The 27,115-nt window shown below is 40.3% G+C and overlaps 1 protein-coding gene across 3 annotated transcripts in view; it reads left to right on the top strand.

The window, feature by feature from the left end:
• Positions 1 to 27,115, top strand: part of Corin (corin, serine peptidase) — a 192,418-nt gene that overhangs the window by 132,505 nt on the left and 32,798 nt on the right. For 2 of the 3 annotated variants that reach the window (XM_034508909.2, XM_034508910.2), the window contains exons 7-13: positions 3,339 to 3,446; positions 5,801 to 5,911; positions 7,902 to 8,018; positions 10,722 to 10,829; positions 18,401 to 18,632; positions 21,598 to 21,743; positions 22,515 to 22,622. In XM_034508909.2, coding sequence (XP_034364800.1) covers positions 3,339 to 3,446; positions 5,801 to 5,911; positions 7,902 to 8,018; positions 10,722 to 10,829; positions 18,401 to 18,632; positions 21,598 to 21,743; positions 22,515 to 22,622 — 930 coding nt within the window. The remainder of the gene's footprint in view (positions 1 to 3,338; positions 3,447 to 5,800; positions 5,912 to 7,901; positions 8,019 to 10,721; positions 10,830 to 18,400; positions 18,633 to 21,597; positions 21,744 to 22,514; positions 22,623 to 27,115) is intronic. The other variant, XM_076938624.1, reaches the window with a different exon arrangement.

The following is a 27,115-nucleotide window of genomic DNA, read 5'->3' as shown; positions in this document are numbered from 1 at the left end:
GTTCCCACCATCAGAAAAAAACAAAAACACACTGCTGGAAAGGAATTTTATTCATGATTTCCAATTTTCCCCTCTTTTCTCTGAGGGATGCATGGATTCATACACTTGATTGTTAAATTGAAAAGCTTATTTCCCTGGCTAGTGTATGTTTTCCCAAATTAATTCAAGACTTCCTAAGAACAATTGATTAAAACAAAAGAAAAAAGAAAAGACCCTTTAAATGTTTTCAAAGAACTATACACATCTCAGGGCCCACTCTCTAATGTGCCTTGTGGATATCAAAGGCAAGGTCCTAACATCCTGGGCTCAGCTGTCCTACACCTCACTCAGCAGAGAGGTGTAGTGTGGATAGAGGGTAACCTCTGTCGCACAGGACAAAACAGGACTGTCCCTAGAAGACTGGCATCTCTTCTTAGTTCTTGCTTTTTCCTTTATTATTCCATCCTTTTTTGAAAACTATTCAGGCTGGGAGAAATGCAATGTGTTTATATATTTTTTCTTGAAATTGCTGTAGAGGATCTTCAAGACCCATATTATTCTTGAAATGAGGCAATTCTAAAAGTTAAGGTGCTTCCTCACAGAAGAAAAGTTTCTTGAAATAGATGTGTATGAACTATTTAACCAATCAATGGCAAAGAATTCTCATTTTTAGTTGACACAGGAATGGTATACACTTATTGAGTATGTGTGCTACCTCAGTAGTGAATGTACTAGGTAATGACCAATGCTTCCATTTGATACCATTTCAGAATGCTTACTCTTCTTTATGGTTATCATAGACTGTAGTTACCCTCTTGAACTTTAGAACACCAGGACTTGGAGAGAGGTTGGAAAACAGGTTGCAAAGACTTTGGAGAATAATTATTGTTATTGAGCTTAGCTTGTGATACTAAAGATGTATATACTTTAAATTTCTCCCACTGGAACCTAGTGAATTTACATACGTGTATAACCATCATCACAATTCAGTCATCAAGTTCTTCAGTTTGTTCCAATCTTCCCTCCCACCCATCTGCTGTCAACACCCACTCTTAACCTCCCAGACACTGGAAACCATTGCTCTGAAATCCATCTTTATAAATGTGCTTTCTTCTGGGAATTCTATAGATGGGTCATGTAGTATGAAAACTTTGATTATGTTTTCTTTCACTAAGCATCACATTATGAAGCTAACCAGCTTAGTCACATATGTCAGGCATTTGGTCTCTAATCTCTGGATAGTGTTCCACTGTAATCATGTACTACTCTAATTTGTTGTCCGTTCATCAGTTGGTGAACGTTTGGACTTCTGCCAGTTCTGGGCTGTGATGGGTAAGGCTGCCGTGAGTATCCACACACAAGTCTTTGTATGAATCACGTTTAAATGCTCTTGGACAAAATCTGGAGAATAGGAAACAAATTAATTGTATGACAATGTTGCAGTTCTTTCTTAAGAAGGCACCAAACTCCTTCAATAATGGAGTCCTTTTATATCTTCTCCAGCCATGTGTGGGAGTTTCTATTTTACAAAATCTTTATCATTACTTGGATTTCCTATTTTGCTTTTCTGGTGATAGGCATTGAATATGTAACAGAATCCTTTTGTGGTCGCAATTTGCCTTTCTTTGACACCTAGGAATGTTGGGCACCTTTAATGTACTTAGCCACTTGTTTATATGCAAAAGGCTTTTAATTCAAGTCTTCTACCTGCAAGTGAGTGGTTAGATACACTATTACAGTGTGTGTGTGTGTGTGTGTGTGTGTGTGTGTGTGTGTGCTGTATGTGAATCCTAAGTATGTTTTACAGATACTTTTCCACAATTTTGCTTCTCTTTCTCTTTTGCCGGTGACACTTTGAATAGCTTATACTTTTGAAGTCTTATCTAAGGATTATTTCTTTACTTCAAGTCACAAAGACTTTTCCTTTATGTTTTTTTTAGAAGTTTTATAATATTTACTCATTCATTTAGGTATGTGATTTATTTTGAGTTAATATATACATATGGTTTGAGCTGGTGGTCAGAGCTGGTGGTCAATTTCTACATTGACATCTGATATTCCAGTGCTAGGTTTGACACAAGTGCCCCTTTCCTCTCTGAACTGGCTTGGGATCTTTCGCATTTCATTTTTGTTAAACTATCCTCCAAAACATTATTTATTATTATTTTACTCCAGTTTCAGACACCAATCTAGAGACTTGTAGAATTGGATGTCAGAACTAATATAAGAGTTCTAGACTACCCAAGGGCAAATCTTGTGTTCCTAATAATATTGGTAAGCTGTCAACAAAAGAACTAGCTTTCATCTCAAAGTAGCACAAGAGATGTTTTGTTCTGTAGCCTGAAATTCAGCTTTACTGAAAGTTCTATGTTTCATAATGGTAGCAGTTCCATGAAGCTTTATAGTAACAAAACAACAAAAATTTAAGTCAAGACACTTCGAATATGTTGGTGATAGCATCAGACACGTGGGTTACAGAAAAGCAGGGAAATTTCAGCTATAGGTCTTAGATGCTAACTGACAGCATTTGGATGGTGGAAACTCAATTTACTTGAACATTTCAAATGGCTTACCTAGTGGCCACCAAGGTGCTAGGTCACATGAAGAAGACGGTAATAAGTATCAAGTAATGGTGAAAAAGATGGCCCAAGATACCCTGGCTCTGGGCTTTCAGCATTCAACTTCCCCACCTCATTGATGTCTAACCAGTCTTTCTAGTCATAGCTTTGTTCCAGAAATTCTTGCTCACAAAATCCTTTCCATGAGTGCATTTCATTTCCACATTAAATATAAGCTTCCTATATGTCACCTAGTCTCACTTTTCCACCAAGATCTTGGGAACATGCTTACTTACTTGAGGTGTAAAACACCCACTGACAGAGGCAATGGTGTTTGTGCGGAATGAAATGTCAACCCTACAATGCAGATAGATGGTTTATGGCGCCACTGCATTTACACCAGCCTAGACTGTCCCTGTAAAGGAGATGTGTATAGAGAGGAAGTACATTCCTTCCACCAAAGCCAGCCATTCCAGGTAAATGCAGACTATGGTGTCCCAAGAAGGTCTTTTTTCTCATCTTTGATTGTCGAAGATCTTTCAGGCAACATAAGTAAAAGTCAGATAAAGACTTTTAGAAGAAGACAAGAGTACTTGACCTGGGACTTAGTGGCTTTTGGTCCAGGTTCTCAGTGACTCTGACAGCTGGTGACCTTCTTTTACTCCTTATCTAGAAGACAATAGGCATGGGTTAGGTCAATATCAGGGTTTCCCTCCCATCCTAGCCTTTGTTCAATTTGATAATTCTGTGTATCTACTCTGCTCTGATGACAGACACATCTGTAGCTTCCTTTGTTTGCAGACTGCAGTAAGGACCTGTTTCACTGTGGCACAGGCAAGTGCCTCCACCACAGCCTCGTGTGTGATGGGTATGATGACTGTGGGGACTTGAGTGACGAGCAAAACTGTGGTAAGTAGCTTCGATTCCGTAAAGGATTTCATTAAAAACCACAGATATTTATGACCAAGAACAAATATCTGTCTGTTTCCTAAATAACTAGAAGGTTCAGTTACAAAACTAAACAAAACAAACCACCACCACCAACAAACCTCTTCCTTTTTTAGAAAAAAAAGAGTGTACCCAAACACTGCTCTCGGTTTGCCTTGTGGACCAGCATCCTATGTCTTGCCTAGTAGTCATACACTAAGGGCGTGTTAAGGAAGTGCAGTGGGAGGATAATATGGTTGTCAGTGTGCTAGTGTTTTCCTGTATGGTGTTCTGTTTCTCTTCTGGCTAGAGCTGTCCCATGTTTGGATTTTGAGCTCCTAAGCAAAACTGTGCTCAGAGATAATTACAAAGTATAGCATGTGACCAAAGACGCCCACCCCCTAGAGCGGCTGACTTCTAGGTGCTGTAGCAACTCCTTGCACAGTATGTTCACCAAGGGTTAAGACGACAGATTGGTTTTATGTGCAAATGATGATTTCTTATCTTCCCAAGGACAAATCTTCCTTTGAAGGAACATAGTCAACACTGCTTTATGTCTTTTGAATTTAAACCAGAAAAAAAGAACTCTTACTGATTGATCTTTATAGTTTTGTGATTAGCTTTATATTTTATGCAATATATTGACAGTAGGAGCGTTGCAGTGTGTACCAGAGAGCAGGCTTGAATGAAGGCAAATGTTGAACAGTGGTCAGCACTAGAGACTCTCTAAAGGGATGCTAGAAAGAATTGGACTGTGAGGCACAAGAAACCTTGGAGTGGAGATGGTCAGAAAACAGCCCCAGTCTGGGGAATTTGGCAGTTTCTACAAGTATTATCTAACCTCCCCTCACCAAAGCCATAAAATATTGAAAATTCTAGGTATACAAACCACTCACGAGTGATTCAATACATGTGGAACTGTATTTGGGGATAAAGGATATGAGATGATTGGAATCTTATTTATCACAGAATCTAGTGTGAAGAACCCTTACAATTCACCTACTCCACACCCCTCCATTTTCCAAAGAAGTAAGGGAAAGGGGAAGTCAGGAAAGTGCCACGGTAGGACCAGTATAGAATCTGGGCATGCTAGTGGGTAGTGTCCATGTATAACAAAGAATTTTTAATACCAAAGGTCCATGAAGATAAGCAAATGTCATAAAGTTTTCAAGATATTTTCATTAAATAGCAGAAATTATAGTATTTCTTTGGATCAGTCGTTGCCCTGTTCTCTGTCTTTGATGGACCAAATTAGGGTTGGTCTTCTGGTTCCTGCCCAAGCTCCTCTCTTGTGGTTACTTCTTTTCTCCACACCATGCCTTCCATATTCTCTACTTCATTTCTCTAAAATATGCTTTGTGGTCCATTGTTGCTTAGGAGCTTATGACAAACCTAAAGGTGGTGGCGCACGCCTTTAATCCCAGCACTTGGGAGGCAGAGGCAGGCGGATTTCTGAGTTCAAGGCCAGCCTGGTCTACCGAGTGAGTTCCAGGACAGCCCAGGACAGCCAAGGCTATACAGCGAAACCCTGTCTCAACTCCCCCCCCCCCAATAAAAGGAGCTTATGACAAAGGCCATGTTCATCGATACGCAAGAAACTTTCTCAGTTTTTTTATCTGCTATTTGTAAATCCATACCTTTTATGGAGCTGTTATGTTTATGTTACAACACCCATCAAAATAAAGCAGTGTATGAATTATTCCCTTTAAGACAGGAAACTTGTCACTTAGTAAACTCAACCTCTCACTTACCAAATTCTAGGAATGTGTGCATTGGGGCAGAATATATATCCAGATGCAAAGAAATCATAAAAAACAATAATAATAGTTTGCCTTTCTTGCTTAGCAGTTCTTTCAAACATGAGCTATAGATTAAGATAATCCAGTAGAAAACCTGGGCTTAGCCTCAGGAGGGATGACATAAGAAGACTGTCATCTTTCCAGCTTGCCAGAGAGATGTTGTAATTCTTAGGAACACAGCGGACTTGTTATAGATGCATCAACCAGGCATCTGCATCTTGAAGCTCAAAGCTTGCTCTGTTCACTTGCCCCAGTGTAAAAGTCATAGATTTATTTATTTTTCCCTAAAAAAAGGAAACAAGACATCCAATAATTAGACACCTGTCCTGGGAAACAGACGACTCTTTGCCCTAAGGGATGTGGACAGTGGGGCCCGACCTGGTAGAAGGTAGCATTTGAACTTAGCCAGATCTATCCAAGGAACATTAGCTATGAAGTGGAGTGAGAGTGAGTGTCTTCAGCAGGAACTGTGAGCAGCACAAGTCTAAGGGTTTCCTGTGCATTTTCTCCATCTTCATGACTTTTTCTTTTCTCCAGATTGCAATCTCACAAGAGAGCATCGCTGTGGAGATGGGCGCTGCATTCCGGCTGAGTGGGTGTGTGATGGGGACCATGACTGTGTGGACAAGTCTGACGAGGTCAACTGCTGTGAGTCCCCCCGAGATGTCTCCTTTTGCTTGTTTTTCTTTTTTCTTTTTCTGTTCAGACTTTATGTTGAAATCATAGTCCATTATGTAAGCAGCACTCAGGGAGGATGGTTCTCAGGCCATCGTTCTATCTGACTCTGTCTTTTGTCTGTGTCACACTCAAGAGGTGTGAGAACAGTAAGCTTATCGCTGCGATTTTAAGCCCCGTCCCTTCAAAGTCTACAATTAAATGAACTGATCTGGTCCAGCGGTGTCTGCTTTTACTCTGGCTACTCATGAATTCTTCACATATCTGTGACTTTTCCAAGAGCAATTCTCTTCCCAGAGATGAACAGCCCCCACTCCTTTCTCTGCAAATCATATATGAACATCTCAGCCTCCAAGCATGTCCTCAGGGACCATTTGTGGGAGAACATGGGAGGCAAGCCAGAGAGAAGGGAGCCTGTTATAATCCTATGGAACACAGAAAGTGTGTGAATGTGATCATCATTTTATAGCAGGCTATGTTTCTAGATAACTGAGACCTTGTTTGCACATCAATTATGACAAGTATGATTGTTAACCATGTTTTTCCTCGTGGAAAACATACTATCTCCTTAGAAAACAGAAATGAAAAAAAAGTTAATACTGGCAGTTACATGTTGAAATAGTACAACTGACCCAAAATAATTAAAATGATGTGTCTCATATATATTTGAACTAAAACTTTTAGTCCACTTAGAAGAAAGGGTTAGCACACAGTTTCCCTGCAATATCTGCATGGATTACAGGGCTCTGGGTGGATATCCCCATCTGAGGATGCTCAAACTCCTTATATGTTTAATCTCACTTCTTCTGTATACTTGTAAGTCATCTCTAGTTCACTTATACTCACAATTACTCACAGTGTAAATGCTCTGTGAGCAGTTTTTATACTGAGTTGTTTAAGAAATAATAATAATGAAAATACTCTGCACATGTGTAGTATGAATATGTTTGTCTCGATATTTTTGATTTGTTATTATCTGAATCTGTAAGTTCAGAACCCATAGAACTTGCATATGAAGTTGAATGTTTACTTGGCTTATACTTTGAGGCAAAAGTTGAAGTGTAGCTAACGTAGTTTGTATTCTGATGTAAGAAAAGCTGTATTAAAAACTTCCATAAATATGATAGTTGACCTTCCCTTTCCCTGTGTAATTTGAAGTCCCAACTTTTTGGACTAATGGGATATATTGAGTGTATTAAAGTTCTGGGGAGGACAAGCCTGCAATGGCAAAAAAAAAAAAAAAAAAAGAAAGAAAGAAAGAAAGAAAAGAAAAGAAAAATCTGGTGAGGAGCCTTGATTCAAGAAGTGGGTCTTAATGTTAGATGACAATTCAGCGAAGACTGAGGTCACATGACACATAGGTTTCTGATGCTTTCCAACATTGGAAGTATAGAACTTTGAGAAATCTCAAGAATCAGAAAGCTAAAAGGTTATCAGACACCCTCCTTTCAAATACTAGTCATGAATACGCTAGGCAACACTGTGTAGTAGGTACTGTGGGAGTTCTTTCAAACACATTATCTCATTGGCTCATTCAATTAGGAAGCCATGGAATGGGAGGCTTGGGTGCAGAATCAGATAAAGTTGTTTTCATATTCTTGCTCTGCCTCAGTTCCCTCATTTTTAAAAAACAAGGGCTGTAACATCTGTTTTACGAGGATCTGAACTTTATATATATGACACACCTACCCCAGTTCTCGCCACAAAACACACCCCTCATAAGTGATGTTTTTATCATTGCCAGTGTCACCAAAAAGCACTTAGTTCTTCATAAGTGTTCTTTCACAATGAAGAGAAATTCTTGGAAGGAGGAAAACCCTCTATTCCAGAAATTCTTGGAATTAAAAAGAAAAGTAGCGCTACATCTATTTGTGTGTGGTGTGTATAACACATCATTTGTTGATGATGTTCATTTGAATGAACAGTCAATAAATAAGGTGACTATTCTCCTGGCTTCCCCTAGCTTGTCACAGCCAGAGCCAGGTGGAATGCAGAAGTGGACAGTGTATCCCTAGCACCTTCCAGTGTGATGGAGACGAAGACTGTAAGGATGGGAGTGACGAAGAGAACTGCAGTGACAGTGAGTGTCCCCAGAGTCCCAAGGGTCCTCACAGTCCCCAGTGTCCTCAGTGTCCCCATTGTCTCCAGTATTCCCAGAATCCTCAGTGTCCCCAGTGTCCCCAGTGTCCCCCAGTGTTCTTAGTGTCCTCAGTGTCCCCAGTGTCCCCAGTCTCCAAAGCAGTCCTGTATTAGTAGATCTTTCTTTGGGGGAACAAACCAGGACATTTGGGAGTTGCTTAGGCGAGATTTCCGAACACACGAGTCTGGATTTTTCTAGTCACCTTTTCTCTTGGTAAATACATAATGCCTAAACAGCACAGGCTGGAAACTCATTCCCAAGAAAACAGGCTTGAGATGGAGCCACATGCTCAGACTCTGTTGAGCCTGCTGTGGAACCTTCTTTTCATTAGGCTTAATAAAGAGAAAACCTCAGCTCGTAGCATGCAGTTAAATGTGATTAGATTCCAAATAGAAGGGATTGGCTCATGAAATCAAATGTAACTGCATCCTAATTTGGCCATGTTCAGAGAATCAGTTTAATGTTTCACATCGCCAAGCAACAGACTTAAATATACTTTAAAATATCTATGCATGGAACAGAAAAGAGAAATTAAAACATGTTGGGTCTTAAATGTGTTCATCTCTGTTTTTTTTTCTTTCTTTCTTTCTTTCTTTCTTTTTTTTTTTTTTTTTTTTGTTAAAAAAAAAAGGTCCCAAGCTATTATTTTAAGACCTGATTTCTATTTAAAAAAACCTTCTCACGTGGGGCTTGTGGAATACACCAACTTAATAACCCCCATGTCTGTTCATATAGCATCAGCATTGCACAGTGGGGATACACATGAATGTTACATACTTGGTGCTGAGCTTCAAGCTCTGGGCTTGAAGTTGCTATCTGGGTGGCTGTAGGTGAGTCACCCAACCTTTCTAGGTCACAGTTTCTACATCAGCTCAGAAGATAATAACTGCTGTGCTGGGCAAGTGCTGGAGAAAAAGCTGAATAAATATACCCTGTTGTTACATGGCTAATATGGGGTCATTTTTTTTTTCCTCCCGGGAATTCAATCTAACAAAATGAGTGGTGGAGTTCTCCATTTCATGAGACAGAGAGCTTATGATCAATATCCAGCCATGCAGCTCAGGCTGCAAAGAATTCAGGATACTGTGCTTCCGTGTGTTGTGCACATTTGGCAAAGAGCTCTTGTAAAAAGCTTATGATGGAGACTTATTAGAACATCAAGCTAAAGACTGAGAAGAGCTCTCTCGGAAGAGGGGAGCTCAGATGAGCATGGAAGACCCACAGCACCACATGCCCAATGTCTTGAGATAGGAAAGGAAGCTGTTTTATGCTATATACAGACCAGGTGTGCCTTCTTCTACGGGTGGTTTCTTGTGGCTTTTCTGCTTAGAAAGCCACTCACTCTTCCCTTCCCATGAGAACTTAAACCATTTGACTGGGACAGTTCCTTGGGGGCTTAGTCCAAGCCCTAGTCTGCTTCAGGTGTTCTTGATAAACACCCCTGGTAAAGCCTCATTTCATAGCTTCATGAAGTGTAGGTTAGGACACCATCTGTGTTAGACTCAGAGATGCCGCACAGAGGGGGCGTGGCCTTTTGTCTTGCAGCATTTGGTTCCTGGCCACAAAGCAGGCACTTAGTATTTGCTGAACTATTAAATACACGATGTCTTAAAATGTCATGAACTGCTTACACTTATGAAAAATGTTTAAGGTTGCCTTGAGGGAGGAAAAAAAATAAACCTGATGACTTTAAATGACAACGGTGACATCTTTGATGCAAGGTGACAATATATAACATTTCACACAAGAGGGCCTGGAGGGAGGATTTTAATATAATACCCATTGCCTTAGAATTATGGATAAGCATGATTTAGTATGTACATATATGGCTATATATCAATAATACCTTGCAAGATATTCTGGATCCCATATGGCATGTCTGAAAGTAATTGACCATAGTAATGGAGGAGACATGGAAAGAGAATGGGTAGCAATTTATTACTTTGTCTACTTAATCTACAAATAACCAGTAAATCGACAGCAGGCACACTTTCCTTCCCACGTACCTTAAGGAAAAACTATCAGGGCAAAGGCTTCTGCTGCTGCTTTTCATTTGGAAAGAAAAAGCCCCAATGTTAGGTCGTCAGAGATCAGGGATGCTCTCTAGGTGTACCGGAAGTTTGGGTAGCAGCAGTAAAAGACTTACACCATGATAAAGGATCCTTGAAATAGGGCATTCTTCTAGATGCTCTGCTGGATATCAGGGCAAGTATTTTCCTTAAAATGAAGACTTGGGGGGTGGAGGTCAAATGAGTGTACGATGTCATTTATAAACCAGAACACCAATATCTTTGTGCGATCCTCTCGGTTTCACATTGCTTGCATTTTATTTTGTTAAGTATAGGCACCTATGTAAAAACCGAGTGTGGTTTTTCCCCCATTAGAAGCAATCATCGGTTTCTTTCCTTCAGTGTGGCCTGCTTCGGTTTTGTTCATTTGTATGGAGTTCATTTGGATACTGGCCTGCACTTAGTTGGTGAGAGGATGAACCCATAGCATACCTATTCCATATGTGTTTAATATTGGGAGGGAGATTGAAAGGAAATTAAAGTTGTGTCATCCTTCAGTTCCAGCAGACATTCTTAGTTCTTCAGACGGAGGGTTGGAGATTGGTAGGTGATGAAAGCTTTTCCCCTTCCACAGGTCAGACGCCATGTCCAGAAGGAGATCGGGGATGCCTTGACAGTTCCTGTGCAGAATCCTGTGCTGGTAGCTCTCTGTGTGACTCAGACAGTGGCCCGAGTAACTGTAGTAAGTACAACAGCTGACACGAGCAATTTCTGTGACATCCAGCCTCTTCCTACCACAGTGCCGTAAACTCCTGAAGTTGGAATCTCTCCAAAAGAACACATATATTTGCTTTTGCTTTTGTCCAGAGCTTGCACGCGGTAGCAGAAAAGAACCAAAATGGTCTTCATTAACTAAATGAGAAACAAATGTGTGGTTGTAGACGGGCCATCCATCCGAATTGCTTAATGTCATTACCACCGCTCTCTCCTCAACATCAGCTCCTATAAATTATTTTTGTGGACCCATCTGCAGGCAGATGTTATCTTCCTTCTTCCTTTTTTAAATTTTTTTTAAAGCACAGCTTCCAAACTGGAGACTTCATCCAAGAAACAGATACGAATTTCATCCCAACCGTCACATAAAATTTGATCATTTTATGCTTCCGAGAGATGCAGCCTCACTGTTCCAAACACAGTGGTGGACTATTATGCTCTGGGAATCATTGCATTAATTTGTCTCATTGACAGTGTAGTGGCTCCAATGGTGAAAGCAGGTGGCTGTCTCTAAATTAGTTTTCAGTAGATTAGCTGAGGGGAGACAGAATGGCCACGAGTGAAGAGTATCAAATAAACTCCCGTGGGAAATTTTAACTGAACTAGAAAATTTCCAAAGACTGATTTTTTAGAAATGATTTGTTCCTCCCAGATTCAGTTACTGTATCACTTCTCTCACTTGGAGTAATTAATTGTTTGCTCCATCCTCAGCTTTAGATTGAGTTACTTCATATTACATGAAAAGTTGCCTTTGGAAGCTTTGAGGCCAGTAGACTAAGGGGGCCATGGACTTCCAGTGGCCTTGTAACATTTGAGGTGAATTATATCCCAGGATATCAATGCTCACGGATGCTAAGAAACTCCTTTCCATATACAGCAAACGCCCGGAAGATGATATCTTCCGGGTGTTTGACATTGGCTTAGGCGTTGGTCCTTTCATTATTGAAGGCAGCTTCTGTACCTGACTTCCAGCCATCTCTCAAGGAGCCTCTGGGTAGATAGATGTGTGTGCTTGATTCTCTACATACATGGATAAGCAGCATACCCCTTTGTCAGTCTGTTCCTATACATGAGAATGTGATTATTTTACAGTGCTTAACAGCACTAGCAGCAAGGGTGTTTAGCTTATTGACCTCCACCTGTCTTTGTGATGTTTGTTTTTTTCCAATTGGAGTTCGAAAAAAAAAAAAATAGGGATAATTGGTAAGAAGTTCTTCAAGAAAAAGCTGCTCATTTCTTCCTTCTTTTCCCTCCTCATGCCCCTCTTTTTTTTTTTTTCTTTTCTGTATCAGGGTTTCACTATGTATCTCCAACTAGGCTGGAACTCTCTATGTAGACCTGGCTGGGTTTTGCCTCCTGAGTCCTGGGGTTAAAGGCATGTGTCAAACACATTTCTTTCTCTTCTTCAGTGCAAAATTAAACATGTATAAGGAGAGAAGATGAACAAATAGATACATTTATGGTGTAACATATTGGTAAGGCTGATTAGTTAGCTCAAGTGGACAGCACCGTGTCTGGTTCGATACCCTTGACGTTGTGAGTGAAGAAAGTTGCTATTCATTGGGTAGAGCCATTCACTCCTTGGATTCTAGTCTCCGAAGACACCAGTTCTTGCCATCTCATAAAAATTACATCATTTTTCAGTGTTCTCTGAAGATGCATTGAGTAGGACTCAGGTCTTAGCATATCTTATATGTCCTCAGTGACTCCTGTGTGAAGCCATGACTGACAATGGCAGCTCTGGTGGTCTGCTTGTGACTCAGCTACATGAATCTGTGCATTCTCTGACGCTGGATGTAGAAAGACTCTTTATTTCTCTATGATTTTTATTTTCACTAGAGCAGTGGTTTTCAACCTTCCTAATGCTGTGACCCTTTAATACAATTTCTCATGTTGTGGTGACCCCAACCAAAAAATTATTTTTATTGCTACTTGATGTCTACAATTTTGTTGTGGTTATGGATTGTAATATAAATATCTGAGTTTTCTGATGATCTTAGGTGACCCTTGTGAGTGGATCATTCAAACACCAAAGGGGGTCGTGGCCCACTGGTTGAGAACCACTAATCTAGCAAAAGCCCATAGTTTACTGTCCATTACTACAACTAGAAGAAATGAACAACTACCATTACAACCCCAAAACCTCAAGTTTACATCTCTGCAAATGAGACAATGTACTGAAATGCTTACAGCATCACAAGAATGACTTTGAATAGCCTGGACAGTGCCTCCTTGGCATCTTGACATCTCCATGCCTTTCGGGGAGCAAACTGCAGACATAGTCTTGCATTAGGGGTTAGTGGTAGAGATGATGTTCTCATGGTACAGGGAAACCAACCCATTACTTTCCTCTCATAGGATACAGCACAGGCAACTGGGGGAACCAGCTGGAAAGAGACATTCCCATACTTCCTCTTTCTACCCACATTCATCAAGACCCTAGGAAGCCTGGTGTGACTTCCATGTCCCCTAAGTATTTTCCTGTGTTCCCAGTGTTCTATTTGCCTTTACTTCAATATGACACCTCACTTGTTCTCTTACTCCATTTTCTAAGGCTTCTATTGAACAGCGAGGAAGAGGAAGGGGTGAATAACTTTGCCCTAGTTATAACTTCCTTCTCACCTCCAATTTCCCATCTGATTTTTACTAACACCAGTTGGAAGAAACAAACATCACGGGGCCCATGATCAAGAAGCCAAACATCAAAATGGTTGAAGAATTCAGTTCCTGGTAGAAAACGGCAGATTGGGGGTGTGTCTGGGGGGGGAGGGATTTTGTCTTTCTACAAGTATTCCCACCTGCTGAGTGAGGAGTAGATGATTAGTTGACACATTAGTCCTGGGTGACAGTTGGTTGATAAATCAAGGCATGGGATATCTAGAGCTGTTGACATCACAATGAGAAAGACTCAGACATTGTGTGGCTGCTGAGGAGAAGATGCAGCAGCTGTCTACAGTCCTGGCAAGCATGCAAAGCCTAGGCAACCATCCTGGTTCTACTGCTGAAGTTCAGGGCAGCTCACAGAATGTTCTAAATAATAGTGATAGGAGTTTAGAGCCTGAAGCTGAGTGTCTGGTCGGTGTGACTATATGTTGAAAGTGTCACCATTTCCTGTAAATAGTTGTCACTTAGAACCCAGTTCCCAGTGACTCTGCAGCTCTATGACACATATAGTTCACAGTTCCATCTTCACGTGGAATTTACCCACTCTTGTTGCAGACTTTGAAAATCAGATGCCATTGACAGAACACCGGGCTTTTAAAGGCAGACATTTATTAAATCTGATCTACAGGACCCAGTGAGCACCTGTACAGAATACTTGCAAGCTGGACCAGTCGGTCTACGCTAAGCATCCTTGCATTTGTGACATGATCGCCCTCTAGTGACTACTTCATACTCAGCTTGATGTTCATGCTTCGGCTATAAAAGCTTATTGATCAAAGGCACCGAATTCAGATTGGATAAATATCTAAGATTTTAACTTGTTCAACAATCTGTAAAGAATTATTTTTTTAGGGAAAAAAAAACATACGATCCAGTCCTTACTTCACTCAGTAAAGATTTTCAGGATAATGCACATACATCACATAATCTTCCCATCACCCTTGGTGGTGAAACACTGAAAGTTAAGCTTTGACAAATCAGAGGTGACTTGTTCTCCATACGTCAAAAGAGAGAGAAATTATCTATATAATATTATCTGTCCACCGCCTGATAGAAACACATTGATAAAAAGTTAAACCATGGTAGGGTGGTAAAGGAAGAGAGGGAGAGAAAAGATGTGTAAGAAAATGAAGAATTGCCTGACACATCTGCATGAATAACTTCATTTTATAAAATTATAAGTATATTAGGAGGAGAAGAAAAAGGCTTCTTTTCCTCCTCATCTCTGGGATTGAAGGTGCTTGTGATAAGCAAAGACGCCTGTAACAAAAATGGCAGGAAGAATAGTGGGAATGGTCTGATTCTTCATTGGCAAAGGCAAACATAGATCTCTGCCAATGTCTGTGTGCATGAGTGTAAGTAGGGAAAGGCATGGGAGGGGCTTTAAAGTCTTCTGAAGACTCTGGGAGAGGCAACGAGAAAAAAGTAGGGAAGATAATAAACTGCTTATGGATTTTTGTATTATTCCTTAAAAAGAAGATCTTTTGAGAATCTGAACACAAAATTTGAAAGTTCCCATTGGTTTTGCTCTGAGCAGATATAATAAGTTACTAGTAATTAAGTGGCTTAAACAGTAGACATTAAGGTCAATGGTGCCAGCATAGCCCAGATATGGACCCTTCTCAACCACAGAAAGTCAACTTCTTTTTGTATCTGATATACTAGGATGAGGGAGGGAGATTTCTCTGGGATCCTGTGTATAGGGGCACTGACCTAATTCCCAAAGACTGCTCTCATGACCTAGTCACCTCGAGAGGGCCCTATCTGCCAATACCATTACACAGTGGGGGAAGAGTTAAGCTTAGGACTCTGAGAGAATACAAAGGGTCCTTCACATCCTTTCTTCATAAATGCAGGTGCCAATAAGGACCAAACTCTTACCTTCTCTCCTTCTTGTCTTTCCACCTTGCATTTGCCCCAGAATGATGCCAGTTCCCTGATGTCCTGGCTCCCCCAAGAAACAAAGATTTGTAGCAGATCTTGTCAATGACATTTTAATCTAGTCAGTTCTTTATGAATATTGTATCTATGAAGCTCTCATCACTTCCAGATTAATAAATCTCCCGAGGCTTATTTCATCCCAGTCCACACTACTTATTTATTTGTATCATACCACTTTTTAGACAAACAAGAATTATTTGAATAATTGATTTAATAAGGCGTGGAATCTTCAGCATGCTTAGGTCAATTTTATAACACATGTCTGATTAACTCTATTACCTTGGGGTCAATGGTATACCTTCTGGAATCACTAAATCTACTGCCTTCTCTCAAACCTGTCCAAACTCACCTGTTTTCTGAGGCTTGGATTGCTCTGGGTTATCTTGTGCTGTCCCTTTGAGCTTCCAGCATTTTGATCGATGTCACTGTGTTAGTTAATCCAGGCTATAATGGCAGAATACCATAGGCTGTGAGACACACACGACAAGCGTGTGTGCCTCACAGTTCAAGAGGCTGGAAGTCCATAATCAAGGTCCTAGCAGATTTGATCTCAAGGGAGGGCTTGCTCTCTGCATAGTTTGCCAAGAGCTGCAGTCTTACTGTGTCTTTACGTGAAGGTAAAAGCAAGTCTACCAGCTTTAAGGATGCTAATTCTACAGTGAGCTTTCTCCTGACTTTTACATTGTATCTAATTACCTTCCAAAGCCCCGCCTCCAAATGCAGTGCCATTGGGGGTTAAAGCTCCTCTCTATAAATTTGGGGGTGAGTGAAACATGATCCATGCAAACTTTACCCTCACGTATTTACACACTCTGCAGTCAGTGCATGTGTCTTCTTTACTTCCAGGACTGTGGAGTTCAAAAATGGCAAAAACATGGTTTCTTTTTTAGTGTTTAGAATAGTCCCTGACACATTGCCCCTCTTTTTTCTTCTTCTTCCATTCTCTGAGGTGAAGAGCTAAAGGCCATTTCTTTAAACTCTCTGACTGATGTGGAGCAGGCAGAAGTAGGTCAAGGAGGGCCACAGAGGGGTGTAGTGAACAGATGACTTACTGAGAAAGATGGAGAAGGTTTATGCTGGGCACTAAGTTCTAGACGTGCATGGCAGCTGGAGGCATGGCCCATTTGAGTGAATGGTATCAGGGAAAGAAGCGGGGAGAGCAAACAGGCTGCATGAGGACACATCCTTCTGGAAATATTGGAGTTTTGTGGGTTACAGAACCGGCCACAGCAAAGTTGGTGCCATAGTCATAAGGTGGGAATGTTAGGCTGTTCTTGAAGAGTAAAGTAGCCTTAGACGCCAAGGTAATATGTTTGTATTTTATCCTCATTAGCAAGAAGCATCTCCAGAAGATCATAACCTCTTCTTAGGCTAACATATTATAGCCATGTCTTCAAACCCATTGGTCAGTCGGAGAGCATAGGCTCAGAAATTGTCTAATTGCCCATTTAATTAACCTCATTGATTCTTTTAAATGTCTGTTGAAGATAATGAGGCCTGTGCTATTTTAAAAGCAATGATTAAATCAGAAGAAAAAAAAAGGAACTGAACAAAAGCACGATAAAAGAGCCATTTTCAGATAAAGTTGAGTCAACTTTTTTAAAACGAGGAAGGGCTTTCTAAAATGCATGTGCTGGCCGCACCACACACAGAAATGAACACAGGTTTGTCACGACTCCTCTGGAGCAGGGTCCCTGGTTTTGATGTCAATGGACAGATGTCATGTACTGCTTGTAGTCTAATTTTTGCTACCCAGCCTCCAGGCTTCTTAAAAATTTCCCCTGGCAACCCGTTTGTTTTCATTCCAGCTTCAGGTACGCAGGTGTAGAAAATAGGAATACAAGGTGAACATTTACCAACAACAAATCATAAAAAAATTTGTTTTAAAACAAATCTTTGGTATATGAATAATTTTGCCATTTATTAGAGAGAAAACAAATTTGTGTACTAATGAGATAAATGGGTTGATTTTTCCATAAAAATTAAATATTCATTGAATATTTGATACAAAACTGGGTGTTGTACCTCACACTTGTAATTCCAGAACTTAGAAAGCTAAACAAAGATAGCCTTGGCTTTCTGGCTAACCTGAGCTATATAATGAGTTCCAGGGCAACCTCAGCTAGAGCAGAAACAAAAGTAAACAGTAGCAAAACAACCAGCCAAAAGCCAAAGCAGCAACAACAAAAACAACCAATGCTGTAAGACACGGAGCATCATTAATGGTTACCAAAGTTGGCCCAAGTTTAATTTTATAATTCTCTACATGGAGAATGCTGCCTTCACTTACATGCATATGTAATGCAAACTGGAAGAAGTATGCTTAGGGCTTTCAGAAACTGTGGGAAATGCTGTCCTGATCTCAAGACAAAATTCATAAAACCAGTTTTCATTAAAACTCAAGTCAGCCGTTCAAGCATTCTAATATAGTACAATCTGAATATATACTAATATGTTACATGCTGTAGAAAGGTGGAATATATTGTCTTCATTTCCTGAAATTAAACCATTTTATTTCCGTACAAGCTAAAAACTTGATACATACAATTAAAACACAGTAACTCATAATAGACGGTATTCTGGGACCTGAGCTGAGGTGTTTTGTGTTTCATGCAGGGTTTGTTCTTGCCACACAGAATGTGATGGGATGTGGTACTGCAGAATGCACATGTCATGTGTTCAAGGCTGCAGTGAAGTCATAGGATGCAATGCTTTCAAGTGTCAGAGACGTCTCTGATCCAATACACACTTTGTTTTCGCCATTATATGCTCAGACACCGCTGAGTCTTGCCAATTATTTTACAGGCCACATGCATGACTGGGTAACCAGGAGCCAGTGTTTTAGAAGCTGTGATCTAAATAGAGTGGACTTTGAGAGTGGGAAGCGTAAAGAGGTTGTTTCTAATATTCAGATTTGTTTGTGTCTTTCGTTAGGTCAATGTGAGCCCATCACTTTGGAACTCTGCATGAATTTGCCCTACAACTATACACATTATCCAAATTACCTTGGCCACAGAACTCAAAAGGAAGCATCCATCAGCTGGGAGTCATCTCTCTTCCCTGCACTTGTACAAACCAACTGTTACAAATACCTCATGTTTTTCGCTTGCACCATTTTGGTTCCAAAGTGTGATGTGAGTACAGGCCAACGCATCCCGCCTTGCAGGTAAAATAGTGGGCTCTATGCCAGGGATCCTCGTGCTACCTCAGAAAGAACCAACAGAGCACAAAGTTGAATTTCCACAAATAAGTATTGCTAAGGATTCTGAAAGTTAATGAATTCCAAAGATAAGGAAGTGGGAATAAAACGAGAATTCTTGAGAAAGAATTCATCATTCAAGTACCAGATGTGGAAGGTATCTTCCATCACAGGCCATGTGATTTTATCTGTGTTCCATGTTGGTGGGTTGCAAAGTGTCCTTTGGAATGTAAGTTAGGGAGGGGATGCTGTTCAGTGAGAGCGCATCCTTTAGCATGTGTGAGGCTGTGGATTGGACCACTAGCTTCCCAATGCAAAGCAAGGCAAAACAAAAAAGAGGAGAGGGAACTGAGGAAGGCCTGTGCCTGCCATTTTGTCTGGAAACACCAATGTGCTTGCTTTTTTGATATTAATTAAATGTGAGCTTCACCAGTGTGCTAAAGATACTGTATTCTGGTAGTGCTCACAGGTTAGTGTGACTACACAGGGACACATGCTGTGCTCTGGTAGTGCTCACAGGTTAGTAGGACTACACAGGGAGACAGGAAAGCTGTCCACACTGGGACAGTGATGCCCATCATGACATTTTTCTGCCTGTCTGAATGAAAGAAAGACATCTCAGGAACATTGAACCTAGGGTCTGGACAACCTCCTGAGAGCCAGAACCATAGCTGTGGAATTTATTGCCAGCTTCAATTCTTCTCTAGCCATTTTGTGCTCTTGAGACAAATTACTCAATCTCTTTGGACCTCGAGTCCTTTGACTGGTGAAATAACTATTTTGTTTATTGAGTTTTGTTGTAGTCAAGAGTTCAAGAAAGGATTGTGGATTTAAATAAATTCCAGGGCCCTTGAAATGGCTGCATGCTCTACAGTAACTGACATAGTCATGAAGATAGCACATGGCTCAATTGTGGCAGCTGTGCTGCCTTCTGGGCCGCATGTAAGAGCCTGTAGTCAGAGAATGTGCATGTCTGAGATGATTGTCCCAGAAGTCACTGTTCCCACCATCTGCAATGCTGTCTCCGAGACTGTGCAGATGTGCTTGCCTGAACGTGAATAGTAACTATAGAAACCATATGTTGGGATCAGAAGTCACACAGAGCTTTAAGAAGAAATGATATCAGTATAGGGGACAGATGGGAAAACAATAAATTTAAGGCTATATATCAAGTGGATGATGAGGTAAGGACACCTCTGGAGTCAGGGCAAGAAACAGTAAGATCTCAGAATGACTGGGGCAGCTGAACAAGTCATACAAGATGAGGAGAATAAAGTTTAGTGTTTGCTTGGGCTAAAGTAATTCTGAAAAGTTTTGTTACAAGCCCTTTGAGGTATTGTTGGCGTATCTACTGATTTCATATTGAAATTATTTGTGAATCTTATTCTAGTTTTGGTAAGCATGGTCGATGATGGTAGTCAGTTGCTTCTTTGAACAGGACCTCCCCAAACTGTGTTTGATTTTCTTTTCATATCTACATAAAATCCCCCCAACGCATCAATTTACTGTAGTTATAAATATATATCCACATTGAATCTCATGGTTTAACTTTTATAACCTAAAAGAACTGGATTACATAGTTCTGAAATGCTGTTGAATGAACAAGCTGATAAACTTCTTTTCTTGACCTTAACTCTGTTTCTTAGATTTAATAATATGTCTTTCAATTTCAGTGCCAGCAATAGGAACATTTTGATATTTAGGCATAAAGATATTTTATTATAACATACTAATATGCTTCAAGGCTTATGGATTAATGCATAGCTGTTTCTCCTGAGTTTGTTCATTAACCTTAACATTTAATTTTTAAGTTGCGAATCTGAAGATATCCAGTCTTTCTGAGCCTCCCCATGTAGAAAAAGCTAGAGGATTATCATGTCTCATGTTCAAAATCCCCTTTGACTGAGTTGCACCAGCATGGCAAGTGCTTAGCACCGAGGGCCACACAGATCTTGACAAAAACTTCCTTAAACTTTTGGTGGTGCTGTTAGTATTATTTCCAGTTTCTAGTAAGATTCCGAATAGAGCAAACAGTTACCTTAAGATGGCAGTTATGACTTAGCTCCTCTATTTGTTGTATACCCGCAGCAAAACTCTAATGCAGCCAGTAGTGCCTGAATAAGATTGAACTTACCATTTTTTTCAAGCTGAATATGAGAATGACCCATATTTCATCTTTTTGAAACTTCCAAACCTAAACTTGAAACTGAGTTTTATCTTTAGAACAAACCAATAAGCAATATTAATAGCAGCTGAAGAGGGGGAAACAGAGGCAGAGCCCCAGATAAGCCAGCATAACATGTGACCCTCCCTCCAATATTCATCAGAGGACACTCAGCTGGAGTCTTTTGTCCCTGGTCCATGATGATCAACTGTAGACCCAAAGCCTAGAGAATGTTTACCCAAAAGACAGAAAAGTAGAAACCCAAAGGGAGCCAGGCAGTGGTGGCGCACGCCTTTAATCCCAGCACTTGGGAGGCAGAGGCAGGTGGATTTCTGAGTTCGAGACCGGCCTGGTCTTCAGAGTGAGTTCCAGGACAGCCAGGACTACACAGAGAAACCCTGTCTGGAAAAACCAAAACCAAAACCAAAAAAAAAAAAAAAAAAAAAAAAAAAAAAAAAAAAAGGAAAAAGAAAAAAGAAAAAGAAAGAAAGCCAAAGGGAAGAAAGGGAATCTGAGCTTGGAGAATATTAATTTTTTTTTTTTTTTGTCTGCAGTAGTCTATCGTAGTGGAGGCAGCTGGGTCCTCTTTATTGAGATATTGCTTGTTTGGGTTTCCTAAGCAACAGTTACATATATGTGCATGCCTATATGTTTCTACACACTTCCTTACGCATACAGTCCCACATAGAATTTAAACCCAAATGCATTCTGAACATACATTCCCTATGGTGTGATCTGGTTGCTGACACATTGCCTTTCTGCTTGTAGATTCCTGTGTGAACACTCTAAAGAGCGTTGTGAGTCTGTTCTGGGGATCGTAGGCCTTCAGTGGCCTGAAGACACAGACTGTAATCAATTTCCAGAGGAGAGTTCAGACAATCAAACTTGCCTCCTGCCCAATGAAGACGTGGAAGGTTAATATTCCGGTTTATTCCAGTAGGGCATCTAACGTGGATGTACGAGTCAGCCACTTTTTGCAGTCTCCAAGTTAGGGAGGGATGCTGTTGGTTTTCTATTTAGTTGTCAGTTAGGCTGTGTGGGTGAGTGAGGCCAAAAACTACTTAATTGCTCTAGAAGGCACTGGTACCTATTGGTTCGCTGTTGTCATTACTATCATTTGTCAAATAATTTTAAGCAATAAAAATGAAGTCAGAGGTGAGCTTAGTCATCCAGCTATTTCCTGTTTTATGCATACTCCACTGGTTAGTTGTGGATGCTGTTTGAGGAGCCATGAAGCTAATGACAAACACCAACCGTTGGTTCTTCCAAGTGAGAAGGCAGTGGGTTATTAACAGAACGGTTGTTAATAGAAAAGTAGACTTGGGGACTGGTTCATCAAATGAAAGGCTAGAACCTCTGGGAAATTAGGATCATGGATTGCATTTGGGATTTCAGGCTCAGGCTGTTGTTTAGTGGCTATTTAGAAAGGTGATTAGTTATTGTAAGGAACAGATGCTAGGCGGTGGTGATCTGAAGAGATGGTACCAAGAATTAAGGAGAAGGATGGGGATTAGCAGAGAGAGGAGAGCCATGTGAAGAGCCATGTGAACCTCAGGCGTTTCGGCTGTTAGGAGACTTGTTCTCTCTTTAGTGCTTGCTCTTATACATCACCCCAAATGGAAACATAGGTGTAGGTTGACCCCTTTGTAATTCTGTCCACTGAGAGAAGCACTGCTTTTTGACAGAATGCTCTCCGAGTCACTTCAAGTGCCGCTCAGGAAGATGCGTTCTGGGTTCCAGACGATGCGACGGCCAAGCTGACTGTGATGACGACAGTGACGAAGAGAACTGTGGTATGTATGTGAGGTGGCATTGTCTTTAATGTACAGTAGTGACCACCAACAATAAGGAACTGTGTTGGAATATGCAAACAGTTTGCTTATTCTAGCAAGTGGCGTCTGACTTAACACTTAATGCATTTAATTCTGAAGGCAGTAGACCATAGGGCATGACTTGATATGACTTTTCTCTGAAATTGTATTTTAATTTATAATAAAATTACATTTCAGTTTATAGCCTTAAATATATGAATAGTAAAAGGAAAAAGAAACAGTTCATTAGTGTGAGGAACCATTTTTGTTATTAAATTGCAAAGCAGTTGTTATCTGGTTTCTGGGAAGAATATCGATATCTTGGCATAGCCTTCCACAGTCACTAACCAGGCACCTCCATCCAGAAAGATGGTTCAGGCAACAGCGCTCATGTTTAATTAAGATTCATTTTCATTCCCCTCTCACTTTGCCTCTGTTGAAAAGGATAAAACTCTCCCTGATACTTACGCCATTAAGCCCCAGCATCACCAGTGGGGAGACTGGAGATGCCAGTGTCAATTTGGACACAGCCATACTCAGTTTATTTTCATGAAAACTGTGGTTCTTGTATGCTGAGAGCATGCCAGGGAGCAGAAAACAGACAATGCTTTCAACAAACAATGCCCGGGACAGAGCAGAATGATTGAAGGGCTATCTAAAAGCTAGCTTGCTTATGATTATTTAGCCTGTCATACCCCAAAATAAGACTGACACCTTATTCACTGGAAGCACATAAGGCAATATACATTTTAAGACCATTTTATTCCATTGGCTTTTGAAGTATGAAATATTGCCTTCCCCCTCGAAATGAATTTTTGTAGTAAACACTGTCCTCCTGGTCAAGACAAAATGTCATAAGCAATCAACTGAACTATCGGCTACTATAAATAAGGACACACGAATCTTCTAGAAGATTACAACTGTCAGGATGATGGTACAGAGGTCAGTGCAGTTTTGCTGTGGGGCAATATTTAATAATTTGAGAACTTACTATAGTTTGCCTGTTCCTGTTGGTGAGCTTTTTGTATAAAAACAAAAAATAAAAATAAAATCACTCAATGTCATTTGAGTGGTGTGCCCATAATGTGCTAGACTGTTCATGTAAGAACATTGGTATTCTAAAGTATAGCAGTCTGAGGTATGATTTAAAATGGATTAACTTAGAGTATTCAAAGTGGTCCTATGATGCTATCAAGGAGACTAAGTCTAGATTTTTTTACCAGGTAACTAAATATTTGGCCAGTGCTCAGTTGAAAAAAAATAATGGCTCATGCTGCTTGGAGGTGCACACCTGAAATCCCAGCCCTCGGGAGGTAGACGCAAGAGGTTGAGAGTTCAAGGTCACCTTCAACTACACAAGGAGTTTGAGGCTGCTATTTGAGGCTCTGAGTCAAGAAAATCACAACAAAACAAATAAAATACATCTTGCCAAGAATAAATGGCAAGTATTCTTGGCAAGAATACTTCTTCATTCTAAAGTATATTATGAAGCATAAATTCATAGTACTATTATAAACTACTTAAATGAACCTGAAATATCAAAATTATAGTTAAACAATGAGTTTTCATTAGAATTTTTTTCTTAGAAGAGAAAATACCACAAAGATAAAATAAATGTCTTAGTCAAGGCTTCTATTTCTGCACAAACATCATGATCATGAAGCAAGTTGGGGAGGAAAGGGTTTACTCAGCTTACACTTCCACATTGCTGTTCATCACCAAAGGAAGTTGGGACTGGAACTCAAACAGGTCAGGAAGCAGGAGCTGACACAGAGGCCATGGAGGGATGTTACTTACTGGCTTGCTTCCCCTGGCTTGCTCAACTTGCTTTCTTATTGAACCCAACACTACCAGCCCACAATGGGCTAGGACCTCCCTGCTTGATCACTAATTGAGAAAATGCCTTACAGCTGGATTTCGTGGAGTCATTTTCTCAAGGGAGGCTCCTTTTTCTGTGATAACTCCAGCTTGTGTCAAGTTGACACACAAAACCAGCCAGTACAATAAACTAGCCTTTATTTCATTTTCAAAATATCATGTCAAAATACCATTGATAGCTCAGATGTAGAAGTTAAAAATTGACAAGAAATAGTTCATTAGGAGATAAACTGATTGCTTTAATAGTAATAATTTACATGAGAATAGTAATAATTTACTGAGTTTTCCAAAGTGACCCATGATGGACAAATTCCCCTTTGTCATGCATACATGCATGCACTCAGAGGGCTGTTCAATGTGCTGAGAAGACACATTGGTGGTGAATAGTTAAGGAAGTGAGGTTGACAGGCCACACAGGACTCTGGGTACATCAACCAGTTCATGCTCTGTCATTGTCCTCTGTTGTCATGTGCACATACGCCTGTGTGGTAATGGAAGACAGGAAGGCTGGCCTGCATTCCACCTTTCTCGTCACTCTAATGTATTCTATGCCTTCTGTGTTGAAGGCACTCAGTGCCTGGGGTTGCCTGTCATGAATCTACAGCTCATTTAGGAAGCATTTGACATGCTAGAAATTAAATCGATTGTATGTTTCTTTAACAATTTTGTATCTGGAAATGGGATTGGAGAAGCACATTAGATTATAGTTGTAACTTTCGAAATAAATGAACTTAGCAAGGAGAGATTTGCTCATAGCAGGCTCCTGCTTTTGTGGTAAATTTCTCACTGATAATGTATGCAAGCACTTTGAGGTTTGTTAATAGTCAGCATGTTTTCAACAAATGCTTAGAAGAACTATGCAAGCCTGGAGGCATCACTAAAGAACTCACTCACAGGTAGGAAGCCTTGGAGACAAGGGAGGGATTAGCAGAGTCAGCAGTTCGTCATCTTATATGTTGATAGCTTGTCAGTGATAAAATATATAACATTTCCATATACAGTTAAACTAGCACTTTGATAAAAATCAGTTTATCTCCAGCTTATCTCCAGTTTATCTTTATCTCCAGTTTATCTCCACTGTGTGGAGAATAGCCAGTCCTGAACAGAGTAGCAAACATGAAAGACACGAAGAAAACAGCCACGAGATTCTGTACTTGATTTTTGCTGCCAAATTTTGACATTGACTGTGTAAGACTCAAGTTTGCTTTCACTGGGGTTTATGACCACAGTCTGGGCAAGCGATAATATAAATGCGGTGATACCTGTGCTCTGATGCAGACAGTGGGTCTTCTCAGTGGGGCCATTAAAAAAATATGGTTTAAGCAAATTCTTTATATCTAATGTAAAAATAGAATCCTTAATTACCTGAATGTAGCATCACAACCAATAATGAGTCACTCTTCTGAGTATTAAATAATGAAATTCCCCCATGCAGGGAAAGCTTGATAGCAATACAAACTGTTGAGTAGCTTTACATCTGTCTTCACATTAACAAACAGCACCTTTATCAGTTACACTTGGTCCTTTGTAAAACTCAGATAAAACAAAAACTTTAGATGTAACCAGAACTGTTTCTCAGAGTCCGATCCTCTGGAGATCCTCAGAAGTTCGTTATTGTAATACTTTGAAGTTTTATGGAAGGTTTTATATATTTTTGTACTCCTTAAGAGCAGATAATTTAACACACAAAAGTTAAGTTACGATAATTTAACACACAAAAGCTCTGCTTATAGATGGGACCATTCTGCTTGGTGGCCATCAGAAGAGAGACTCATTGTTTCTGCACATGGAGCATACCCCTAAGTGTGCTTTGGGGATGAACCTGTGGGCTTGATTTCTGATCTCTGACAGACTCCCACTAAAGGAGAAGAGTGATCTCTCCCTTTGGCACTTTGCTGCTTGATTCATGTATCACCATCTTATACTGGATATTGGATGGGCTTCTCAGAATGGTAGAGTGCTGTGCAGAGACTTAGGTTTGGCATCCGGACTACATTTAGAGGACCTGTCGATTTTAGCTTGCCATTTGGTGCTTGAGCTAGGAGAGTTCTGTGCCGATCAGGACTTGATCCCTTGCCCAGCACTGTCCTCCTTTGGTGTGCCTTGCTGGTTTCTCCTGTGCTGGCCAATTGTTCTTCTAACAACCCCTGCAATTTGGTCTCATAACCTAAAGCTATGTGAAGTATCCTATCTCATCCATATTTGTTCGAACACATACATCAAAAATGTCAATTTATAGACAAAGTGGCTTATTCACAAATAAAACTGTCTTCAACATGACAAATGCCATGACCTCCTCTCGCTTCATTTTCTCTGTTCTTATCATCTTTATGCCCAAGAGATGTTTGCTTGTATGAACTTTTCTAACAAAATGTATACATGAAGAAAACATTGATGTCACAGAGTACTCATTTAAGGTTGGAGAATGCAGATACGCAGTAGATAATGAATGCCATTGTCACTAGTGCTGTTCGTGTCAGTATACACTGCCGTAGGCCTTTCGCCCTGTGACCTGTCCCTCTGCTTGTTTTTATATTAGTCCCTTCAAAGTGTACAAATTCTTCATTGTTTCAAAGGTCTCCTTTTGAGACCTCTCA

Source organism: Arvicanthis niloticus, chromosome 7 (genome assembly GCF_011762505.2).
Source record: "Arvicanthis niloticus isolate mArvNil1 chromosome 7, mArvNil1.pat.X, whole genome shotgun sequence".
Classification (NCBI taxonomy): Eukaryota; Metazoa; Chordata; class Mammalia; order Rodentia; family Muridae; genus Arvicanthis; species Arvicanthis niloticus.
Note: the sequence above shows the minus strand (reverse complement) of the source record. Positions and strands in the feature narration are given on the sequence as shown.